The sequence below is a fragment of the Meleagris gallopavo genome, chromosome 11 (assembly GCF_000146605.3).
Source record: "Meleagris gallopavo isolate NT-WF06-2002-E0010 breed Aviagen turkey brand Nicholas breeding stock chromosome 11, Turkey_5.1, whole genome shotgun sequence".
Taxonomy (NCBI): domain Eukaryota; kingdom Metazoa; phylum Chordata; class Aves; order Galliformes; family Phasianidae; genus Meleagris; species Meleagris gallopavo.
This window is the reverse complement of record NC_015021.2, coordinates 769,241-787,128: the sequence shown is the minus strand read 5'-3', so window position 1 is coordinate 787,128 and position 17,888 is coordinate 769,241. Positions and strand designations below refer to the sequence as shown.

The 17,888-nt window shown below is 43.3% G+C and overlaps 1 protein-coding gene across 2 annotated transcripts in view; it reads left to right on the top strand.

Annotated features, from left to right (window-relative positions):
* The window catches only part of KLHL24 (kelch like family member 24), a 21,459-nt gene extending 3,692 nt beyond the window's left edge, over positions 1–17,767 (top strand). Inside the window, exons 1-7 of one of the 2 annotated variants that reach the window (XM_010716348.3) lie at positions 133–287; positions 4,173–5,160; positions 8,990–9,174; positions 9,756–9,874; positions 10,930–11,118; positions 11,517–11,705; positions 12,803–17,767. In XM_010716348.3, the coding sequence (XP_010714650.1) occupies positions 4,241–5,160; positions 8,990–9,174; positions 9,756–9,874; positions 10,930–11,118; positions 11,517–11,705; positions 12,803–13,003 (1,803 nt within the window). In that variant the 5' untranslated portion in view covers positions 133–287; positions 4,173–4,240 and the 3' untranslated portion in view covers positions 13,004–17,767. Of the gene's footprint in view, positions 1–132; positions 288–4,172; positions 5,161–8,989; positions 9,175–9,755; positions 9,875–10,929; positions 11,119–11,516; positions 11,706–12,802 lie in introns of those variants that run through there. The other variant, XM_010716347.3, reaches the window with a different exon arrangement.
* Positions 17,768–17,888: the final 121 nt, after the last annotated feature.

The following is a 17,888-nucleotide window of genomic DNA, read 5'->3' as shown; positions in this document are numbered from 1 at the left end:
GAACTACCCCGCGCAGGGCGCGCCCGAACGCCGTGCACGTGCTGAAGAGTTTTGTTTGTTTTTGTTTTTGCCGCTCGGTTTGGGGTATTTCGGGCCTCAATTAATCGTGAGTCTCACGTCCAAATCAGTTCCTGTTTTTGCCGGGTGATTTTTGAGGGCGCTCGGGCTCGCTATGTGTCACAGCCTTGTTTATTGCTGAATCTTGGCGTTGCTGACATTTGTAACAAAGGACTTCTGCAGTGCCGCTAACTGTACCTGTTGGTCAGCTTTGGATTCTTATTGCCGAGGTATTGCTATTTATCGGGAGGCTTCCATCGTTCTGACACTCCTGTTAAACCAACCACAAATGCTCCCTTAAAACGAACAGCTTTATTTTGCTGTGTCGTGAAGAAGGAAGAAAAGACGCCGTGTTTGGTATTGGTGGAAGGAAAGCCTCTGCCTCTTCCTCCATCCTGCGCTGTGGGTTAGGCGGCGTGCCATCCCTGGGGCTGTGCCGGCCCTCGGTGTGTCCCAGCCGTGCCGAGGGACCCGGCCTGGAGGTGACTGGGCGTGGGGTGGGAGCTGCCTCCGTGTGCAGCAGCACTCGGCCTCAGCAGCTCCCAGGACTGCACCCCGTGGCAGCATGGTGGTGCCGCTGCTGGAAGCCTCACTGGCTGCACGGAGCTGCTGCTGCTCTCTGTCCCTTCTGCGCATGGAGCATCTTAGTTCTGTGAGAAAAGGAAACCCTAACCTGCCAGCAAGCTGGTAGTTGTTAGAGCTGGGCTGAAAGGGGGCATAATGCTTCAAAGGGTGGTGAGTCACTGAAACAGGTTGCCCAAGGAGATTGTGGATACCCCATCCCTGGAGGCATTCAAGGCCAGGCTGGATGTGTCTCTGGGCAGCCTGGTCTGCTGGTTGGTGACCCTGCACATAGTTGGAACTACATGGTCACTGCAGTCCTTTTCAACCCAGGCCATTCTATGATAATGCAGCAGGGGAAGGACAAGTTTGGTGCAATGTGAAGTTGTTTGTACAGGAGCCTCACTGATACAAGGTGTCAGGGCAGAGGTTCTATGGACCTGGTGGCCTCTGAATTAGGGCTTCAGCTATGGGATGTTTTTGAGGAACCTCTGGTGCAGCTGAGCCTCCAGGCAGCACTGGCTGTGAGGAGGCAGAGGAACTGCCTGTTGGTGAACCAGCTGAACTTGGAGGTGTGTGTGGGAGCATCTGTGTCAGAGGCAGTTCGTTTGAATACACGGTCTCTGTGGCTTGTTTAAGGTCCTTCCTGGCTTGTTTAAGGTCCTTCCTGGCTTGTTTAAGGTCCTTCCTGGCTTGTTTAAGGTCCTTCCTTGCTGCCATTTACTCAGGCAAGCTGTCCAGTGCATTTTGTCCATTTAAGACATACAGAGCAAGGAGTGCAAGAAAAGCATACATGTGTCTGATGGAGCTCCACAAATGACAGTGTCGCGGAGTCATAGAATGACTTAGGTCAGAAGGGACATTAAAGATCACGTAGTTTAAACCCCCCTGCCATGGGCAGGAACACCTCCCACCTCAGGCTGCCTAGAGCATCATCAGCCCCGAACATCTCCAGGGATGGGACACCTACAGAACTTCTGTGCACAGCAATGCCAGCACACCAGTGCCCTCTGGGTTAGGAAGAAATTCTTAACATCTAACCTAGATTTCCCCTCTTTTTTTCAAAGCCATTTGTCCTTGTCCTGTCACTATTGGGCTGTGTAAAAAGTCAGTCCCCTTTCTGCTCGTAAGCTCCCTACAAGTACTGGTGATGGTCTTATGTAAATATTTGCTTCAGCAAATGTACAGAAGTGACTGGACAGAAATTAAATCTTATATTCAAAGCAGAAATTTCTTCATTGGAGTTCAGTTATTTTTTTCTTCGTTGTGTCTTGTTTGTGACATTACAGTATTTAGCCCCTGGAGTAGGTTTTGCTCTGTGGATTTTTCTTTAGTCTCCTGTTTCTTTAAACCGTCAGGGCATTAAAAAAAAATACACAAATCATTTGGTGACCAATAATTTGGTGCTATTCCTAGTTTCAAGTATAAGGAAGGCAGTGCTTCCTCCAGTGAGCTGTCTTAGCCCAAAGGCCTTATTTTCATTTGTTGGTGATTGCATCATGCAGTATCTTTGTAAGTCTTTAACTCCTCACAGAAGAAAAAGCCCAGCTCTTTTTTAACAGTCATAGTTTCCTTCCCTCTCATGCAGTCTGCTGGTGTCCCAGTTCTAACTAAAGACCTGCTTTGTTTTGGAGACTCTCCATTAACTTGAACAAAACAGTGATTTAAAGCCGTGCCACCAGAATCAATCTTTTAGGGTTTATATTTAGATTTTCTTTGTTACATTTCCCTTTTCTACTGCAAATGCTTCACTTCTGCCCACGTTCCCGTGCTGAGTAGTATGGAATTGACTGCGGACTGCTGGGTGCTGGCAGCACAGCCGTGGAGGTGGTGATGGCGGTGGCAGAGGCTGTTGTTGTTCTTGGTTTTTATGTGGGCTGTGTCATTCCGGGCAGAATGGTTGGGAAATAAATTCCTCGGACAGAATATCTGTTACAGATCAGGCTGCCTTAATGATGCCTCGTTAGCTGGTTGCCTCAGAGAGATTTTGCTAGATGTGCTCACTGCAGCAGTGTTTGTCAGGCAGTGCAGTGACAACTGAGCCCGTTTTAATTCGGATTAAATGAACTATTCTGTAGGATAAAGGAGTCCACTGACAATCTGCCTTGTAAATGTGTGTGAAGGAGTTTATATGGAAGGTTTAGAAAAACCTTTCTCAGTGAGTAGATAAATGTACAGCACACCTCCCTGGTCCTTGTAGAGATGGTGCCTTTGACAGGTGCTGTGTTTATGTAAGGTAGGAAGGAATGGTTGGTTGTGTTCTGTATTAAGCAACGGTGCAGGCAGACTTGGATGGGGTAATGCAGCTCTGAACATGCTAACGTGTCAGGAAATCTAATCTGTGTTAGGAACTGATGTTTACTGACTCTCTACATTGGGAACAAGGGAAACCAAAGCACCTCCTCAAGTATTTGCAGGAAAAAAAATCCATGAGTTTTAAAATAATTCAGGGCAGGTTCTCCTAGACATGCACATAGGAAGTACCTGCGTGTGGAATGGTATCCGTGTGAGAGCTGGGAAGAGCAGCCCTCTGCTGGCCCGGAGTTCTGCTGGACCAGTTCAGTTCTGAGTTCAGGAGTGCTGGTGAGCCGTATTGCTGCCTGACCCACTGACCACATCGCCTCTAATATCCAGGATCTGCACAGTCTGTTGTGTTTTCTTCACCTAAAAATTTTAGTTTTGGTGTTACTGGCATTTGAGCAATTTTTGCTACTCCAGCACTTTGATAATCTGTACTGGGAGGGATGTTGTGCACTGTGTACTTAAAACTGAAAAGAAAGCAATGTTTTTGCTAGTAATTGTAGTTCTTTGGAGAACAGAAGATTTCTTTCCTCAGTAAACTTCCCTTGATTTTTAGCTTCAGTAGCTTTATATAATGTCATTCTCTATCCTGTTTTGCAGTTCTGTTTTAACAGTTTACATTTATTATTAATTCCAGCTTAGGTTATTAGTGAGCTAATTTCTAGATATGGGGAGTGGAAAAGTGAAAACAGTGGTCAAGGCTGTTCATGGAGATAACTGATGGCTGTTAACCACTGGCAGTGCGTTATAGTATTTGCGATAACAGGTAAAGGAGTGATTTATCTCAACTCAATTTGTATATTGCAAGTTTCTTTTTTTTCTTCCCCCACCTTTTTATTAGTTTGATGACAGTGTTACACGAAGGCTCCAAAAGCCAGAAGAGCCCAAGCTCTGGAGCTTTGTGCAGGAGAGTCCTTGGTTTGTGTCAGTAAAGCAGTCTGCTGAAGCTGAGCTCCCATTTCCCTTGTGTTGAGCTCTAGTCCATGCTAGCAATGCTGGGATGTTCAGAATTTGTCAGCCCTGACAGCTGTTCCATGTATAGTATACAGATAGTATACGGAGTACGCTTTGTGTTTAACATGGAACAGATGGCGCTGCCTTGCCCTGCCAAGGTCACTTGCTGTGAGATATGGGTCAGCCCCGGTAAAGGTGGGAAGCTGTACTGACTGTGTGCCCCACGGGTGTCTCGGCTGTTTGTCGTGATGGAGCGAAGAAGATACCAGACTGACTGCTAAGTGTTTTTAATTTTTCAGACCGTAGCACTGCGGAGAAGAAACTCGGCCAGCTTTTCTCAATGACTCTATAGCCAACTGATGTAACAATGGTACTAATATTGGGACGCAGACTGAATAGAGAGGATAGTGGGATACGAGATTCCCCTGCAACCAAGCGGAAAGTTTTTGAAATGGACCCAAAGTCGTTGTCAGGCCCTGAGTTTTTTGACTTCTCCTCGGGATCATCGCACGCTGAAAGCATTCTGCAGATCTTCAATGAGTTCCGAGACAGCCGGCTGTTCACGGACGTCATTATCTGTGTGGAGGGCCGGGAGTTTCCCTGCCACCGCGCGGTGCTCTCAGCCTGCAGCAGCTACTTCAGAGCCATGTTTTGCAACGATCACCGAGAAAGCAGGGAGATGCTGGTGGAGATCAATGGCATTTTAGCTGAAGCTATGGATTGCTTCTTGCAGTACGTGTACACCGGCAAGGTGAAAATCACTACGGAGAACGTGCAGTATCTGTTTGAAACATCAAGCCTCTTTCAGATCAGCGTTCTGCGCGATGCCTGTGCCAAGTTCCTGGAAGAACAGCTGGACCCCTGCAACTGCCTGGGCATCCAGCGCTTCGCAGACACGCACTCGCTCAAGACGCTGTTCACCAAGTGCAGGAATTTTGCGCTGCAGACGTTTGAGGACGTGTCCCAGCACGAAGAGTTCCTCGAGCTGGGCAAAGATGAGCTTATTGATTACATCTGCAGCGATGAGCTGGTGATCACGAAGGAAGAGATGGTGTTTGAGGCTGTCATGCGCTGGGTGTACCGGGCGGTTGAGCTGCGAAGGCCGGTGCTCCACGAGCTGCTGACACACGTCAGGCTCCCGCTGTTACACCCCAACTACTTCGTTCAGACTGTGGAAGTGGACCAGCTGATACAGAATTCCCCAGAGTGCTACCAGCTGCTGCACGAGGCCAGGAGGTACCATATCCTTGGCAATGAGATGATGTCTCCCAGGACTCGGCCACGCAGGTGAGGGAGTTTTGTATTTGTTTTTTATTTTGTACACACTCTCCTAGAAAAGAGTTATTTGCATTTGATCTTGGTTTGCATTCTGGAGCACTGCATTTATACCTGTGTACTTCCCCACACTGCCTAGATAGAAATAAGGCAAGTTTTTACAGATAAATGAAGGTATTCTACGTCGCAAGTGAAATATTTTTCATATTTTTAATGTTTGCTTGATGTTATCTTAATTCATGCAGTGGCAGCATCTTGAAATCAACTTGCTATGCTACAGCAAGTAAGCCGTTCCATTTTCTGACATCCTTTCTTTTTTTTGCAATAGTCACATAAGCATGCACTGTGTTGCAAACAATATGGATGGGGATACATATACAGAGGATTTACTTGTTACGTTGTAAAATGCTTTAAAAAATTGCAGTAGACAACAGAACAACAGGTTGTTAACTACAAAGAAATAATATCTTTCATTTTTAAAGAATTATGAAACAGTTCATGAAATATTTCATGCTTATTCCATGACGTTTTAATAATCCAGAATTACTGCTACTTAATGATGTGTTACAAAAATACAAACGGTGACTGAATTTGTGAGAGGAACGCAATTAATGGCCGATGGTGGTTATGGTCTTTCCTCCCACCCCAAGTATTTTCCCAGAAAAAGCCTTACTTCTCCACATAGTTGACACAAAGGTTTATTAGCTGATTTAAGCTGCAGTTTTAAAATCAGGTGCTCTGTGAAGGCGATGCTCTTTATGAGCCCCTTGCAGCCCCGCTGTCGGCTTTTTAAAGCTGTGCAGTGCTGTGGAGCGTCTGGGAGCTTTTGGTTTGCTGAAGTTCAGGAGCTGGGAACGCTGGTTTGTGAGGAGTTCCCTGAGCCGGCTCTGAGGGAGCTGTAGCAGTGTCTTTGTAGCATTCCAGCTTGTAAATGCCATACCTTGCCTAATGCAGGTGATTTCAGGCTGTCTTGTGTTTCTTCGTGCTAGGCCTAATAAGCAGCAGCATGAAACTGAGTAGGCAGGAGTGAGAGAAGTCATTAAAAGAGAAAAAGCTGGCTGGCCTCCCAGCAGGAATTATTTCCCCTTTTCTAGATTACATTCGTGGAATAGTTCTTTGTCATTTGTTTCTGCCTATTTGTTTGCCTATTTGTTTCAGTTGCCTATAGCAAAAAGAGGTGATGTTTTAAAACAGTTACCAGGTCTCCCCTTGCCCATGTTTTCATCGCAGCTTTTCTGGGCATTTCTTCGAGGTTTGGGGAGCGGAGGACATTGGAGAGATCTTTTCTTTCTTGACTTCTTCCGATTCCTTTTTTAATATAAACTCTTTCTAAAAGGAAATAGGCAGTAGCATCAGAATCTCCCAAGCGAGTGTTTTGTCTGAAACTTACGGAAACAGCATACGATTCCTTGTATGGACATGTATGCAGTTAAAGTGTAGTCTACTCATTTTTTAAAAAAACAGCGTGGATTTTTTTCACAGTTTTTTTTTCTTTTTTCTTTTAATCTTTTTTTTGGAGGCTAGTGAGGAGGTACCTGAGGCACACAGTGTAAAACATGGGGTGACCAGCTCGTTTCAGTGCTGTGTGCCTCTAGACTCTGCTGACAGACACAGAAGGTCTCACTGAGGATCCTGTGCAGTTGTGTACCTGCAGTGACGTACTCACATATTAAGGCTGGATTTCTCTTGTCCCCTGCTGGCTGTGTTGCACAGCAGGTCAGTGAGCACTGCTCAAGCAGTGAGCAGTAGCAAATTTCCATATGCAAAAAAAAAAACCAAAAACAAAAAAAGCTGCCAACCGGGCTCTTGCTGTGCTGTGGTTCAAATTATCTTTAGATTTTCGTGTTCCCATGAATTCCTTTATCACTCAGTTCCTCTAAAGCTGTCCGATAACTGAATGCTCTCTTTAACTGGTAAGAAGCTGCTCCAGTTACAAACGTTTTGGCGCATCTTCTTTGGCTACTTGCAGACGTGTTCAAAGAAGGTGGGTGGCTCAAAAGAGGTGACTTTTGATTCCACTTGACATTTCTGTCTTCCTGTTCGCTACACAAGTCAGTACCCAGGAGAAGCTATACTGACAGGAGGCATGTAGTCTCCCAGACCTAAGATGGTTTTGAATGGAATCTCTTTAGATTACTGGAGGTTCTTCAGTGCAGCTGACGTGGTGGTGCTTGGCTCTGTCCCCTAGGCCAAAGGGCTGCATGCAGCTCAGGACCCCTTGGAAAGCTGCTTTAGCAGTGCTCTGGATAATGTGATGCTGGCAGCTGTCTCCCGTTCCCCTTTGTCCATTCTCTCACCTCCTCACAACTGGAGGGTCTCCCTTGGAACTTCCAGCTCACCTCTGTTCCTCCCCTCATGCTGTTTCCTTTGAGGGCTGTCAGGAGGACCCCCTGTACCCCTGCTTCACATCTTATCTGGAGCTGCAGCTTCTTCTAACCTCCATTCACAGATATCATTAGTTCATTTGGAACTAACTTTAAAACCTCTACAGTGCAAGACTTGTTCAAGGAAATGGAACAGAGCAAGTATTTCTTAATTGAGGAAAGCGTATGGCTACATAAGCACTACACCTACGTAGGATATTTCTTTTTCTTTGGATTTAAAACGTTGTGCTAAACTAACATCCCCTTTAAGGAGCACAGCTCTCATAACAAGCCCTCTTCAATCCCACATTTTTTGTTCAGCTAATTTGAAAGTAAATGTTGACACTTCAGTACAGTAAGCTTTTCAGTAAATAGAGGGCTTGGTTCTAATCTAAAAAGTAATCTGCAGACAAACACTTTTTCAGCATGCAGTTAGTTGATATCTAGGCTTGCCTCTGGGCAGGTTGTGAGATTAATAACTTGCTCTTAAGAAAACTTTTCTTTCCGTGGGTACTGCCTTAGAGGTACAGAAAGTTTTCCTCTCCTGCCTTTTGAGAGATTCCTTTCAGAGCTCTCTCTTTCATTTCTCTTAAAAATGAATACTTCAAATAAATACACAGAAACGGAGAATCAACATCACTTCAAAGCTGAGCAGCAGAAAAGACTGTTCTCCTGTCCAGTTCAGGTGTGTAAAGTGCCTCCACAGATGCAAATCTTCACTGTGTAATCTTTCTTACAGTGCCTTTTCAGTACCTTTGCCTTTGTGTAAGACAGAAGGGTGTATTTTATGTGTGGTGACAAGGAGGTAGAGGAGTGAAATGGTTTTGTTCGTGATGTTTCAAAGCAGGGAAATTGTCATCAGGATTTATAAGCTAATATATGTATGCATGAGTTCAAGTATTAGGAAATCTGGGCGCAGATCATACGAGTTTTAGCTCAAATGCAGTCATAAAGCAGGGTGGGTTTTTTTGTTTTGAGACAGTGGGATACTCAGCAGTGTTGTGAATGGGATCTCTATTCATGAGGATCAAAGTTAAAGCACAAAACAACAACGAGGCTTACTAAAAGTAAATCTTGCATTATTTTATGATTACTACACAGCAGACCTTGAAATAACCTCAAAACGTTCTCTCAAATGGAGAGAAGGGATGAAATTCATTCCTAATTTGATTTGCTTGTAGAAGATGGTTGACTCTCTGCATTCAAACATGGACTAAAATATAGTAGATTTTTCTACTGTTTTTCTGTGAACACAGAGTACATATAATGCAGAAGCATTGGGTCAGAAGGAGAATGAGGGTGGAGCAATATGAAAGCTTTGCAGACTATCTCATGCTTACTTTCAGAGTTCTTGATTTCTTTTTTGGCTTGAATTTTCTAACTTTTCTTTTTCCAAACAGTTTTTGAAGGCATTGTTATTTGGCCTCCATATATTGATAAGTACCTCTTACATCTGAGTTTTGTTTTCCCTTTTTTAGGTCAACTGGTTATTCTGAGGTGATAGTTGTTGTTGGAGGCTGTGAAAGAGTTGGAGGGTTTAACTTGCCGTACACCGAGTGCTACGATCCTGTAACAGGAGAATGGAAATCACTGGCCAAACTTCCAGAGTTTACCAAATCTGAGTATGCAGTGTGCGCCCTACGAAATGATATCCTTGTTTCAGGTGAATAATCCTTCCAATTCCTTCCAATTTGAGCATCTGAGTTGGTAATCCACGTATGCCAGCCCTTTTTAGATACCCCTCACTTAGTCCTTCTAGGAAGGATTGATCGTATGGTACAGCACACGTTAGTTTAAGCAAAGAATCTGTCTCCTCAGGTTTGTAGTACCTTTGTCATTTGAACAGTGTGTAAAAAGCAGGAGATGGTACATGGATCAAAGAGAGGGAAGCAGCTCATGTTAGCAGTGTTCCCCAGGGCACAGCAGCAGTTAAGATTCCCATTTTGAGAGTCTTGTCCAGGTAGTTACACTCGAGGAAGTCCAAAAAGCATGAGCAGAAGCCATTAAGGTGCATTCTGATCTCAAGAAATAATCTGATGTGATAGCAGCATGTTGCTGAGAGAGGGAGGTTTACAGAAGTAAAACAACTTATCTCTGTTTTCATGTTTTGAAATCTTCTGAAACTGACTTCAGTCAAGTATGAAAAGAGTATAATTCCACTGCCCCTGTAGAGGGGCATGACAGTAGCTGACACTTCTCATTCTGGCATTAATTTATTCAGACTGGCATATTTTTGTTTTAAAGGTGGAAGAATCAATAGTCGGGATGTATGGATTTATAACTCTCAGCTTAACATTTGGATCAGAGTTGCCTCCTTAAATAAAGGCAGATGGCGTCATAAAATGGCTGTTCTTCTTGGTAAAGTAAGAGAAGTACATTTATAATTCCTTCAGCTGGGATGTTTCATATGTGTAAGAAAGTAGTGGAGAAGACATACGTACACGCTTAGTACTACCTTGTTGCACGTCCCATTAAATCATATTTCATATTTTCAAATAAGGTAATATTTAAAATAATTGTGCTCTTGATCAGTCATTCACTGTCCTTGGAACTGAAAATCCTCAAAGTTTTTTTTGTGAGCTGTCATCAAAATGTCTCAGCTCCAAGTTCTGGGGATTTTTTTGCAGGCAAAGAAATGTATCAGAACTTGCCCACGTTTAAAAAGTGCTCTCAAAATCTAAATGATCTATGCTGTTTTTAAGAAAAAGCAGTACTGCTTTGTCTTCTCTCCGTTCTTTTATTTGGTGTTTTATAGTGAAATTAACCTGCCATGTTACTGTAAGGAAATGGAGATTTATTTGTGCCTTAATGTGAAACTAGTACTTGGGATCAGCTGACTCCATTAATGAAAGTCAGGGAGGGGCTGTGTGGGTTCCCTTGCAGTAAGTTTTAGAGATGGAGGAAGGAGGGCAGGCACAATTAATAATGAGATCTGCTTCTTATGTATGAGAGATGCCACAGGAAAGAAAAGGGGAATTTACAAACTGAGAGGAAGTACTTTGTAAGCAAGTAGAAAAAAGTAAAACAGAAAAGCAGAGGTGTGTTCAGGTGCACTTCTGCAGCTGCCCCTGCTGAATGTGGCCTTTCACTTGCGAAATGCTGAGAAATGCCTTCTTTTGTAAGTGTCATTCAAATAGTGAAGTTCTGTTTCTGTTTTATTATAGTATGTTTTCAATGTCTGTTTGCATCGTCTTTCTCTGTGTGACTAAATGGAAACTCTCCTGGAACTATTACTTTTAGGCCACATTCTTCTATCCATATGATATACATATATCTTTTTACAGAAGTATCCCCTCAAGTGAAAGCCTAAAAATAAAAAGTAAAAAAAAAATGAGCATTTCTGCAGCATTACTTTCATAATTGAATGCTGTAAGGACTCTAAAAAGGAAATGATGGTCGTTTTCACCATTTTGCCTAGGTGTATGTTGTTGGAGGATACGATGGGCAAAACCGCCTGAGCAGCGTGGAGTGCTACGATTCCTTTTCCAATCGATGGACAGAGGTGGCTCCCCTCAAGGAAGCTGTGAGCTCTCCTGCAGTCACCAGCTGTGTTGGCAAACTGTTTGTGATCGGCGGCGGTCCTGATGACAACACGTGTTCTGACAAGGTCACTTAACTGCTCGCACCTCTTATATCCACAGTAAAGAGAAATGCTGGTTTGAAAATGATCTGTTTTAATTGGCTTTGGATGGAGCATGGAATTGGGAAATTACAAAAATACGTAGCAGGAAACAGTAACTTATTAGCATGCTGTTACTTTGGTTTCTGTCGTGGACATTAAATGTGCTGTGTGAGGCTTAAACCAAACTGTCTGGACAAAGGTGTTGAATACAGACCACACAAAAAGACTCATACGCACGCCTGTATTTGTATGGACTTAATTTTCTTGGTGAGGTACTGCCCACCAAGCATTGCTTCCTTCTCTGTCCATGTTACAAATTGTGGGTGTGCCACGCTATAATTTCAGGTGGGCCTTTAATCTCAAATGCATGTGTTTGTTTTCAGGTTCAGTCTTACGATCCTGACACTAATTCTTGGCTGCTCCGTGCAACTATCCCTATTGCAAAAAGATGCATTACGGCTGTGTCTTTAAACAATCTGATCTATGTTGCTGGTGGACTCACCAAGGCAATATACTGCTATGACCCAGTTGAGGACTACTGGATGCACGTACAGAACACGTTCAGCAGACAGGTAATTAAACACAACAAGGCCTGTAAACGTCTGAAAGGTATTGATTTACATGAATATCTTGGGAGGAAATTAATAGAAGCTTATTTAAATCTCTTAAAATTGCATCTCTTGATTCCATCCCTGCTTTACTTCTTCATCTATATAGTAGACAACCTCAGAGAAGAGACTAAACTAGTAGGTTTTAAGCTGAGAGCCAGTGTTAGCCAGCCCAGTCTTTGAGAGAAGTTACTGTTGGACAAGAGGGTAACAGTAGACTGGATAACATTTCAAGTGCCTAGAAATAGATCTCTGTCAAGCCCTGTTACATTTTTTTTATATAAATTGAAGACAGTAATTTTCTTATAATTGATTCTAGACATCTGTCAGTATTTTTTGTTGCATTGAAAAGCTTTGAAATGTGGATAGGAATACTGTACAGCACAGAAAGTATCTGACTTGAGCAGTGAGAGCCATGTCACTTCAGTATGTGGAACACTTAACAGCATGTGTCCCCCTCACTAATAAAGTGTATTTGTGTGTTTTATCACTTTTCCCTGTTTTTTTAAAAAATATCTGTTAATCACATCCGCATCTGAAATTTGTACTTTTTCCAGTCCTTCCCTATTTTCTCACTACTTTCTGTTCTGGTCCCTATTTTACTTTCTTTGTTGCAAGTAAGACATAGTGTTGTCATTTCTCTATTTTCTTAGTCGTGACCTGTTTTTTTTTCTTTCTCCCTTGTTTACTCCTCCAAAGTGCTTCTACTTGTTCCTTTTTTTTTTTTTTTCCTGCTTACTGCAGTCCTTCTGAAATCCTCTGCTTCCCTCCTGCCTTTCCTTACCTCAGATATGTAAACGGTCAGCTGTACTCCACTGCATCCTTTGTGCAAGCTATGCAAAGTAAAGGCTTGGACCTGAAAAAGCCCTTTCAGTAGGATTGTGTCACTGCTTTCTTCACACCCTGTGCTTTCTGCATTGGCCCTTTGAGAAGGGAATGGTATGGACCAGTCTGTTTACAAACAGTAGTCACAATGCTGTCCTTTCACTGGGGTGGACGTGCATGAATTGAAATTTCTCTTTTTCAAATAATCACGTATTCCTTTGTGTATTTTGGAACAGGAGAATTGCGGCATGTCTGTGTGTAATGGAAAAATCTATATCCTTGGTGGAAGACGAGAAAACGGTGAAGCCACAGACACTATTCTTTGCTATGATCCTGCAACGGGCATTATTACAGGAGTAGCAGCCATGCCCAGGCCAGTATCGTATCACGGCTGTGTGACCATTCATAGGTATAATGAAAAGGGCTTTAAACTGTAATTTTTTTTGGAGAAGAAGAAAAGGAGAAGATGATGGCATGAACAAATCCAGTAGTCTGCTGCAAGACTGATTTATAAATCCAAAATTGGGAAAATGCCCTTTCCCTACCTAAGTGTCATAAAAAAATTGTATCCTGTGCCTTTTTGGGGGGAGGAAAAAAAAAGGCGGGTTAATTTAAGTTAAACTAGTCTCTTGTCTACAAATCTATCTAGTAACCAGACTGTGATCAGATGGTTGTCCTATGTGTGTTTAGTAATTAAATCTTGGAAGCTTTGTAGGGAAAGTGCCTTCACAAGCACTTGTGCCTGTGTCCTAAATAGGGATACCTACAAGCTATTTCAGATTCTGCTAATTGGAAAAGTACATAGACAAGTAAATCTCAAAGAATTATCCAGGATAATTACCTTCAGTTAAGAAACAAACAAACAAACAAACTTGTATGATTACAATTTATATGCAGTGCATTCTCACAAGCAGATTACATGGCTTAACCAAATAGATTTTATTTCAGATCATGCATGGTTTGAGATTTAAAGGAAAAGCAAAAACATACAAAAAAAAAAAAAAGACTATTTAAGCTCCATAGGACAAATATTAGATAAATGTTTTTCTCTGAAGAAGAACAGCAACATCTTGGTTGTTTAGTGAGCGAGGACTGTGTACCTTAACGCTATGGACCTCATTCGTAGTGTTGTTAAATGCCTACCAGAAGTGCACAGCTACATAACATGGAAAACCAGTGACTACCAGAGTGTAGGTATGCTCTGTGAAACAAACTTGGAATCCTGGTTTTTAACTTCCTGAATAGTATAGATGAAGCCTGAAAGTTGCTGGGTTCACTCCCTGCTCGGTGTGAAGCATCTCTAAACTGCTCACGGGATAAAGAAGAATGAGCTTTGGGTTCTGCTGCTGTTCGTAATGGCGCCATGAATGGCCTGGTAGTGGAGCTGGGGACTCAGTCTGTGTCCGACAGCAAACAGATGTGTCTTCAAGATCTGTCATCTGAAGAGATGATTCAGTTACCCACCAAGTATTGGTCTTTCTTCAGACAATCACTTCAGCGCAATTCAACTAGTGCAAAAGCTGCTTGGCCACAGATCAGGAGTTCTGAAGGCCCTTCATGTCACTAGAAAAATAGCTGTGGAGCTGTTCATGTAGCCATGAGAGGATAACTCCCACATAACATGTTTTGGCTCATTTTGTAGCCAGCAAAGCACGTGTATTTCAACCTGGATTTCCTTAGTAAGGGTATTTCTTTTAAGTCCTCTTTATATTTCTGCACTTGGTCTCTTTATTCCCATTATTCAGCTGTACAGCTGAGGCACACAAGGTCTCGAAAACTGAAATAGCACTTGAGAGCTGGAAAATGAGTAGGATTTTCTATCTTCTGATTTCCTATTAGTCAGCAGAAAACTCGGGAACTCCCTTTCAAAGGAATTCTGACAGCAGCCAGTAGGGAAGTTGGTCAGTGCCAGGGCAGAGAAAAGCATACGGTTTGTGCAGAGGTGAGCTGGCTTCAGCATTCTGGTGTCCATGCTTACTCAGGAGGGTAAAACAAGCACCATCTCCAGAACGCCGTTTGCTCTGCTGGACTTTCTTCACCATCTCTGTTTCTTCTCGAGATGGAAATTCTGACCCTCAGTGAAGCTGTGCCAAATCGGGAGTCATCGTTTTCAGTGCCACGCGGTCATGACTTTTAAAGAGCACTGGGAGCTGCACTTTGTGATGCATTAACTTGCAACCTCAGGAAAGGACACATTTCAGTTTCTGGCTGAATACCAAACACTGCTTTGTATATGTAAAGAATATTGATAAAATACAAAATTCTGCATATCAATGATGTAATTAGGAATGAGCCCCATGTACATTCACATTGCCCTACATAGGAAGCCATTTGGTAACCTAAGACAGAACTTAGATACAAATGGAATCTTTTTCTAAGTTTCTTGTGTGTCTGCTCGCTGAGTGTTGTTCAAAAAGGTTATTTTAGTGCCTGTGAATAAGGTCCACTGATAGCAATGGTAATTGCCCAGTAACTGATACGATATACTAATACTGTATATAACTCGTGCCATCATTGTAAATGAAAATGTAAAAAATGATAGGAGCACTTCATTAGAGACGCAGTTTGAAAAATATTCTTCCTTCCTCTGACTTCCTTCATGTTTATATTAAGATTTGTGATGTTGATTGTCATGCTAAACTGTTTTTAAGCGTTCTTGATTCAGTGTCATTTATGTATAGGTATCCTTTAGTCTGTTTACAATACTGCACTACCCTGTAAATAGTGAAATACTGCTTTTCATGGTTTTGAAAATTCAGTTTAGAGTTGCATTGTATTTTCTTAACAAATTATGTACCGTTACCTATTATTTTTGAAATTGCAAGTGTTGAATGAACAAGTAAATGCAGAAATGTAGATGTAGAAAAAAACTTTCAGTTGCAGTTCTTGGGAACCTGTATGCAAAGCCAGGCAGTTAGGTGTGGAGCATTGCTAGAGTGGCAGTTATTCATGTAGTCATTTCCTTAGAGCAAGCAGACACTTTCTTCTTGCTTTTTGAGTCTGATTTGCACTTAAGAATTGCTCTCATAAGAACTGTATTTTTAGATGTGGTAGAAAAGAACGATTGAACCATGTTTGCAGAAGGATACGTTATTTAGGAGGCTGCCTTCCTGAGGCACCTGTTCTCTGATGTGTTTCACCTGGGTGTAGATGGAGTCAAAGTTTAAACCTCTCTGCTCTCTGGCTGACTGCAGTTTGTGATTGAGCCAGTTGATTTTTTTTTTGTTGTTTGTTTTTCCTCCCTCAGCCAGGGGAGAAAGTTTTGAATGTCTTCCACCATAATCAAAAGATTTGCATCATAAATGGTTATAGGTTTAGCATCTCCAAAGCAAAGCAGTGCTGTCAGTCTAACTCTGTGCAGGCACAGGGATCAGGTCTCCCCAAAGTGCAAATACGTGCAAATATTAAGTGCTGTCTAATATCTCCTTCTGTTAAACAATTAATTATCCATTATGTATTCCACACTTAAAAAGAAATTAGAGTAAATATTTTCCTTCTGTATTTTGATATCCGCTACATCCTGTTCCAAAGTTCATGAGATACGTCCTTCCATTCTTAGCAATGTGATGTAAACTCAGAAGAAAGTTAATGTTAATTTCATCCTGGCTTTGGGCAGGTTCTGTATGGGAAACGTGGGTGCGGGTGGTGCCTTTCTGCTTGTAGCTAGCCCGTGTGCCCTGTTGTTCCTCGACTGCCAAGCATACGGCGTGGCCTGGTAGTCAGCCAGTTTGACTGTAGGCTCCCTTCTTGCTTGTGCTTATATAGGCATCATTTGTGGATTCTCTCCTGTTTGTACCATTATACAGCTCATTTCCCAGGGTGGGCCTGGTACCTTTTGTGAATTGAGCTCTGTGCTTCCTTATTTATAGCATTGTAAGTCCTGAGTTGTACTGACTTATTTTTTTTTAATTGGCACCAGTGCAGCTCTCACTAAAGACTGCTTATTTTCACTGTGAAGCACAGATATGTTTAATGTGAATGATGCTGATATGGATCCCTTGACTCAGTTGACTCAAGCTTTTTAAACAGGATTTGTAATCCTCAGCGTCTGAGAGGCTGATAGTCTAGGAACAGGAGGTGCTCACTTTGACAGAGAAGTCAGGCAGGACCACGCTGGCTGCTCCAGCTTCTCAGGTAGTTGACATCCCCTATGGTAGCAGCTACAGTTGCAGTCTCCAGTTTCCTTTTGCAAGCACTTCCAAGCACTGCTTGGAGCTCTCCCTCATGGGTAGGTGAAGCTGTGAGCTCAGCCCCACAGAGACCAGGTTGAAGCTTATGGGCTGAGGGACGGCAGAAGGAAGGGCAGGGCTGTGCCTTACACTGGCTTTGCTGAATGCAGGCTGTTCTGCATGGCCACAGTTTGCAATTCCTGAAACTCAGTTGGTAAAACTGTTTTTGTGCTCGTTAGCTTCCCTAACTTGGAAGGGTGCATGCTTGGGTGACGTCTGCTGGGGGCAGCGCTCAGGAAAGGCAAAGGTTTGTTTTTCTGAACTTTTTATGCCAGCACTGAGGATGGCAAAAGCCACTTTTAGAACATTTAGGACTCAATCACAGGGAGGTGACGTGAATGTTTTCATCTGAACGTGGGCCCACCGTCAAGAAAGAGCAAATAAAGCAGTCAGTGAACACGTGCCCCGTGTGCGCTGCTGGCTGTCCCACATGCACGGCCCTGAGCGCCGTACTGCCCAAACAGCAGCAGGTCTTTTTTCTGCTCAGGTGCCCGTGTGTGAGCAGCCTGATTTTACTGGTTTTACTGTGACGCTGTTACGAGTGATGCAGTACAGTACTGTAACTATGGCTTCCTTCATACTGAGTTCCAAAGAAAGCGTTGTTAATTTTGAAAATCTCTGTGCCTTGAATTCATGTCTGTTTGTCTATCATGGAGAAGATGGCCTTGGTCAGGGCCAGCTGCTGCTGTTCTTCTGAGAGAGAGAGAAACGCTGCCGCCGCCAACAAGAAGCGCAGCACGGCCTGCGTTTGGAGCACAGACAGAAAATGCTTCCGCAGCACGGCAGCGCTGTGCCGGGTTTGTTCCTCTGCCGTCTGCTTCTCCTGGTTGTGCTGATAGCGGGAAGGCGGTTCTGTAACGTAGCACCACTGCAATAACAGCTACCTATTGCATTTAAGCATATTTCTTGCATAAGTTGTTGTTTGTTTTTTTTTTAAAGTTCGATGTACCTAATAAACATTTGCCTTTGGAACGGCTGCCTGTGCCGCGTTGGGGCTGCGGGGGAAGGGCACTGAGGGCGGGGCTGGAGGCGCCGTGTCCCCGCTCCGCCCGTCGCTCCGTGTCCGCCTGCGCGGGCTCCTCCCCCTGAGACG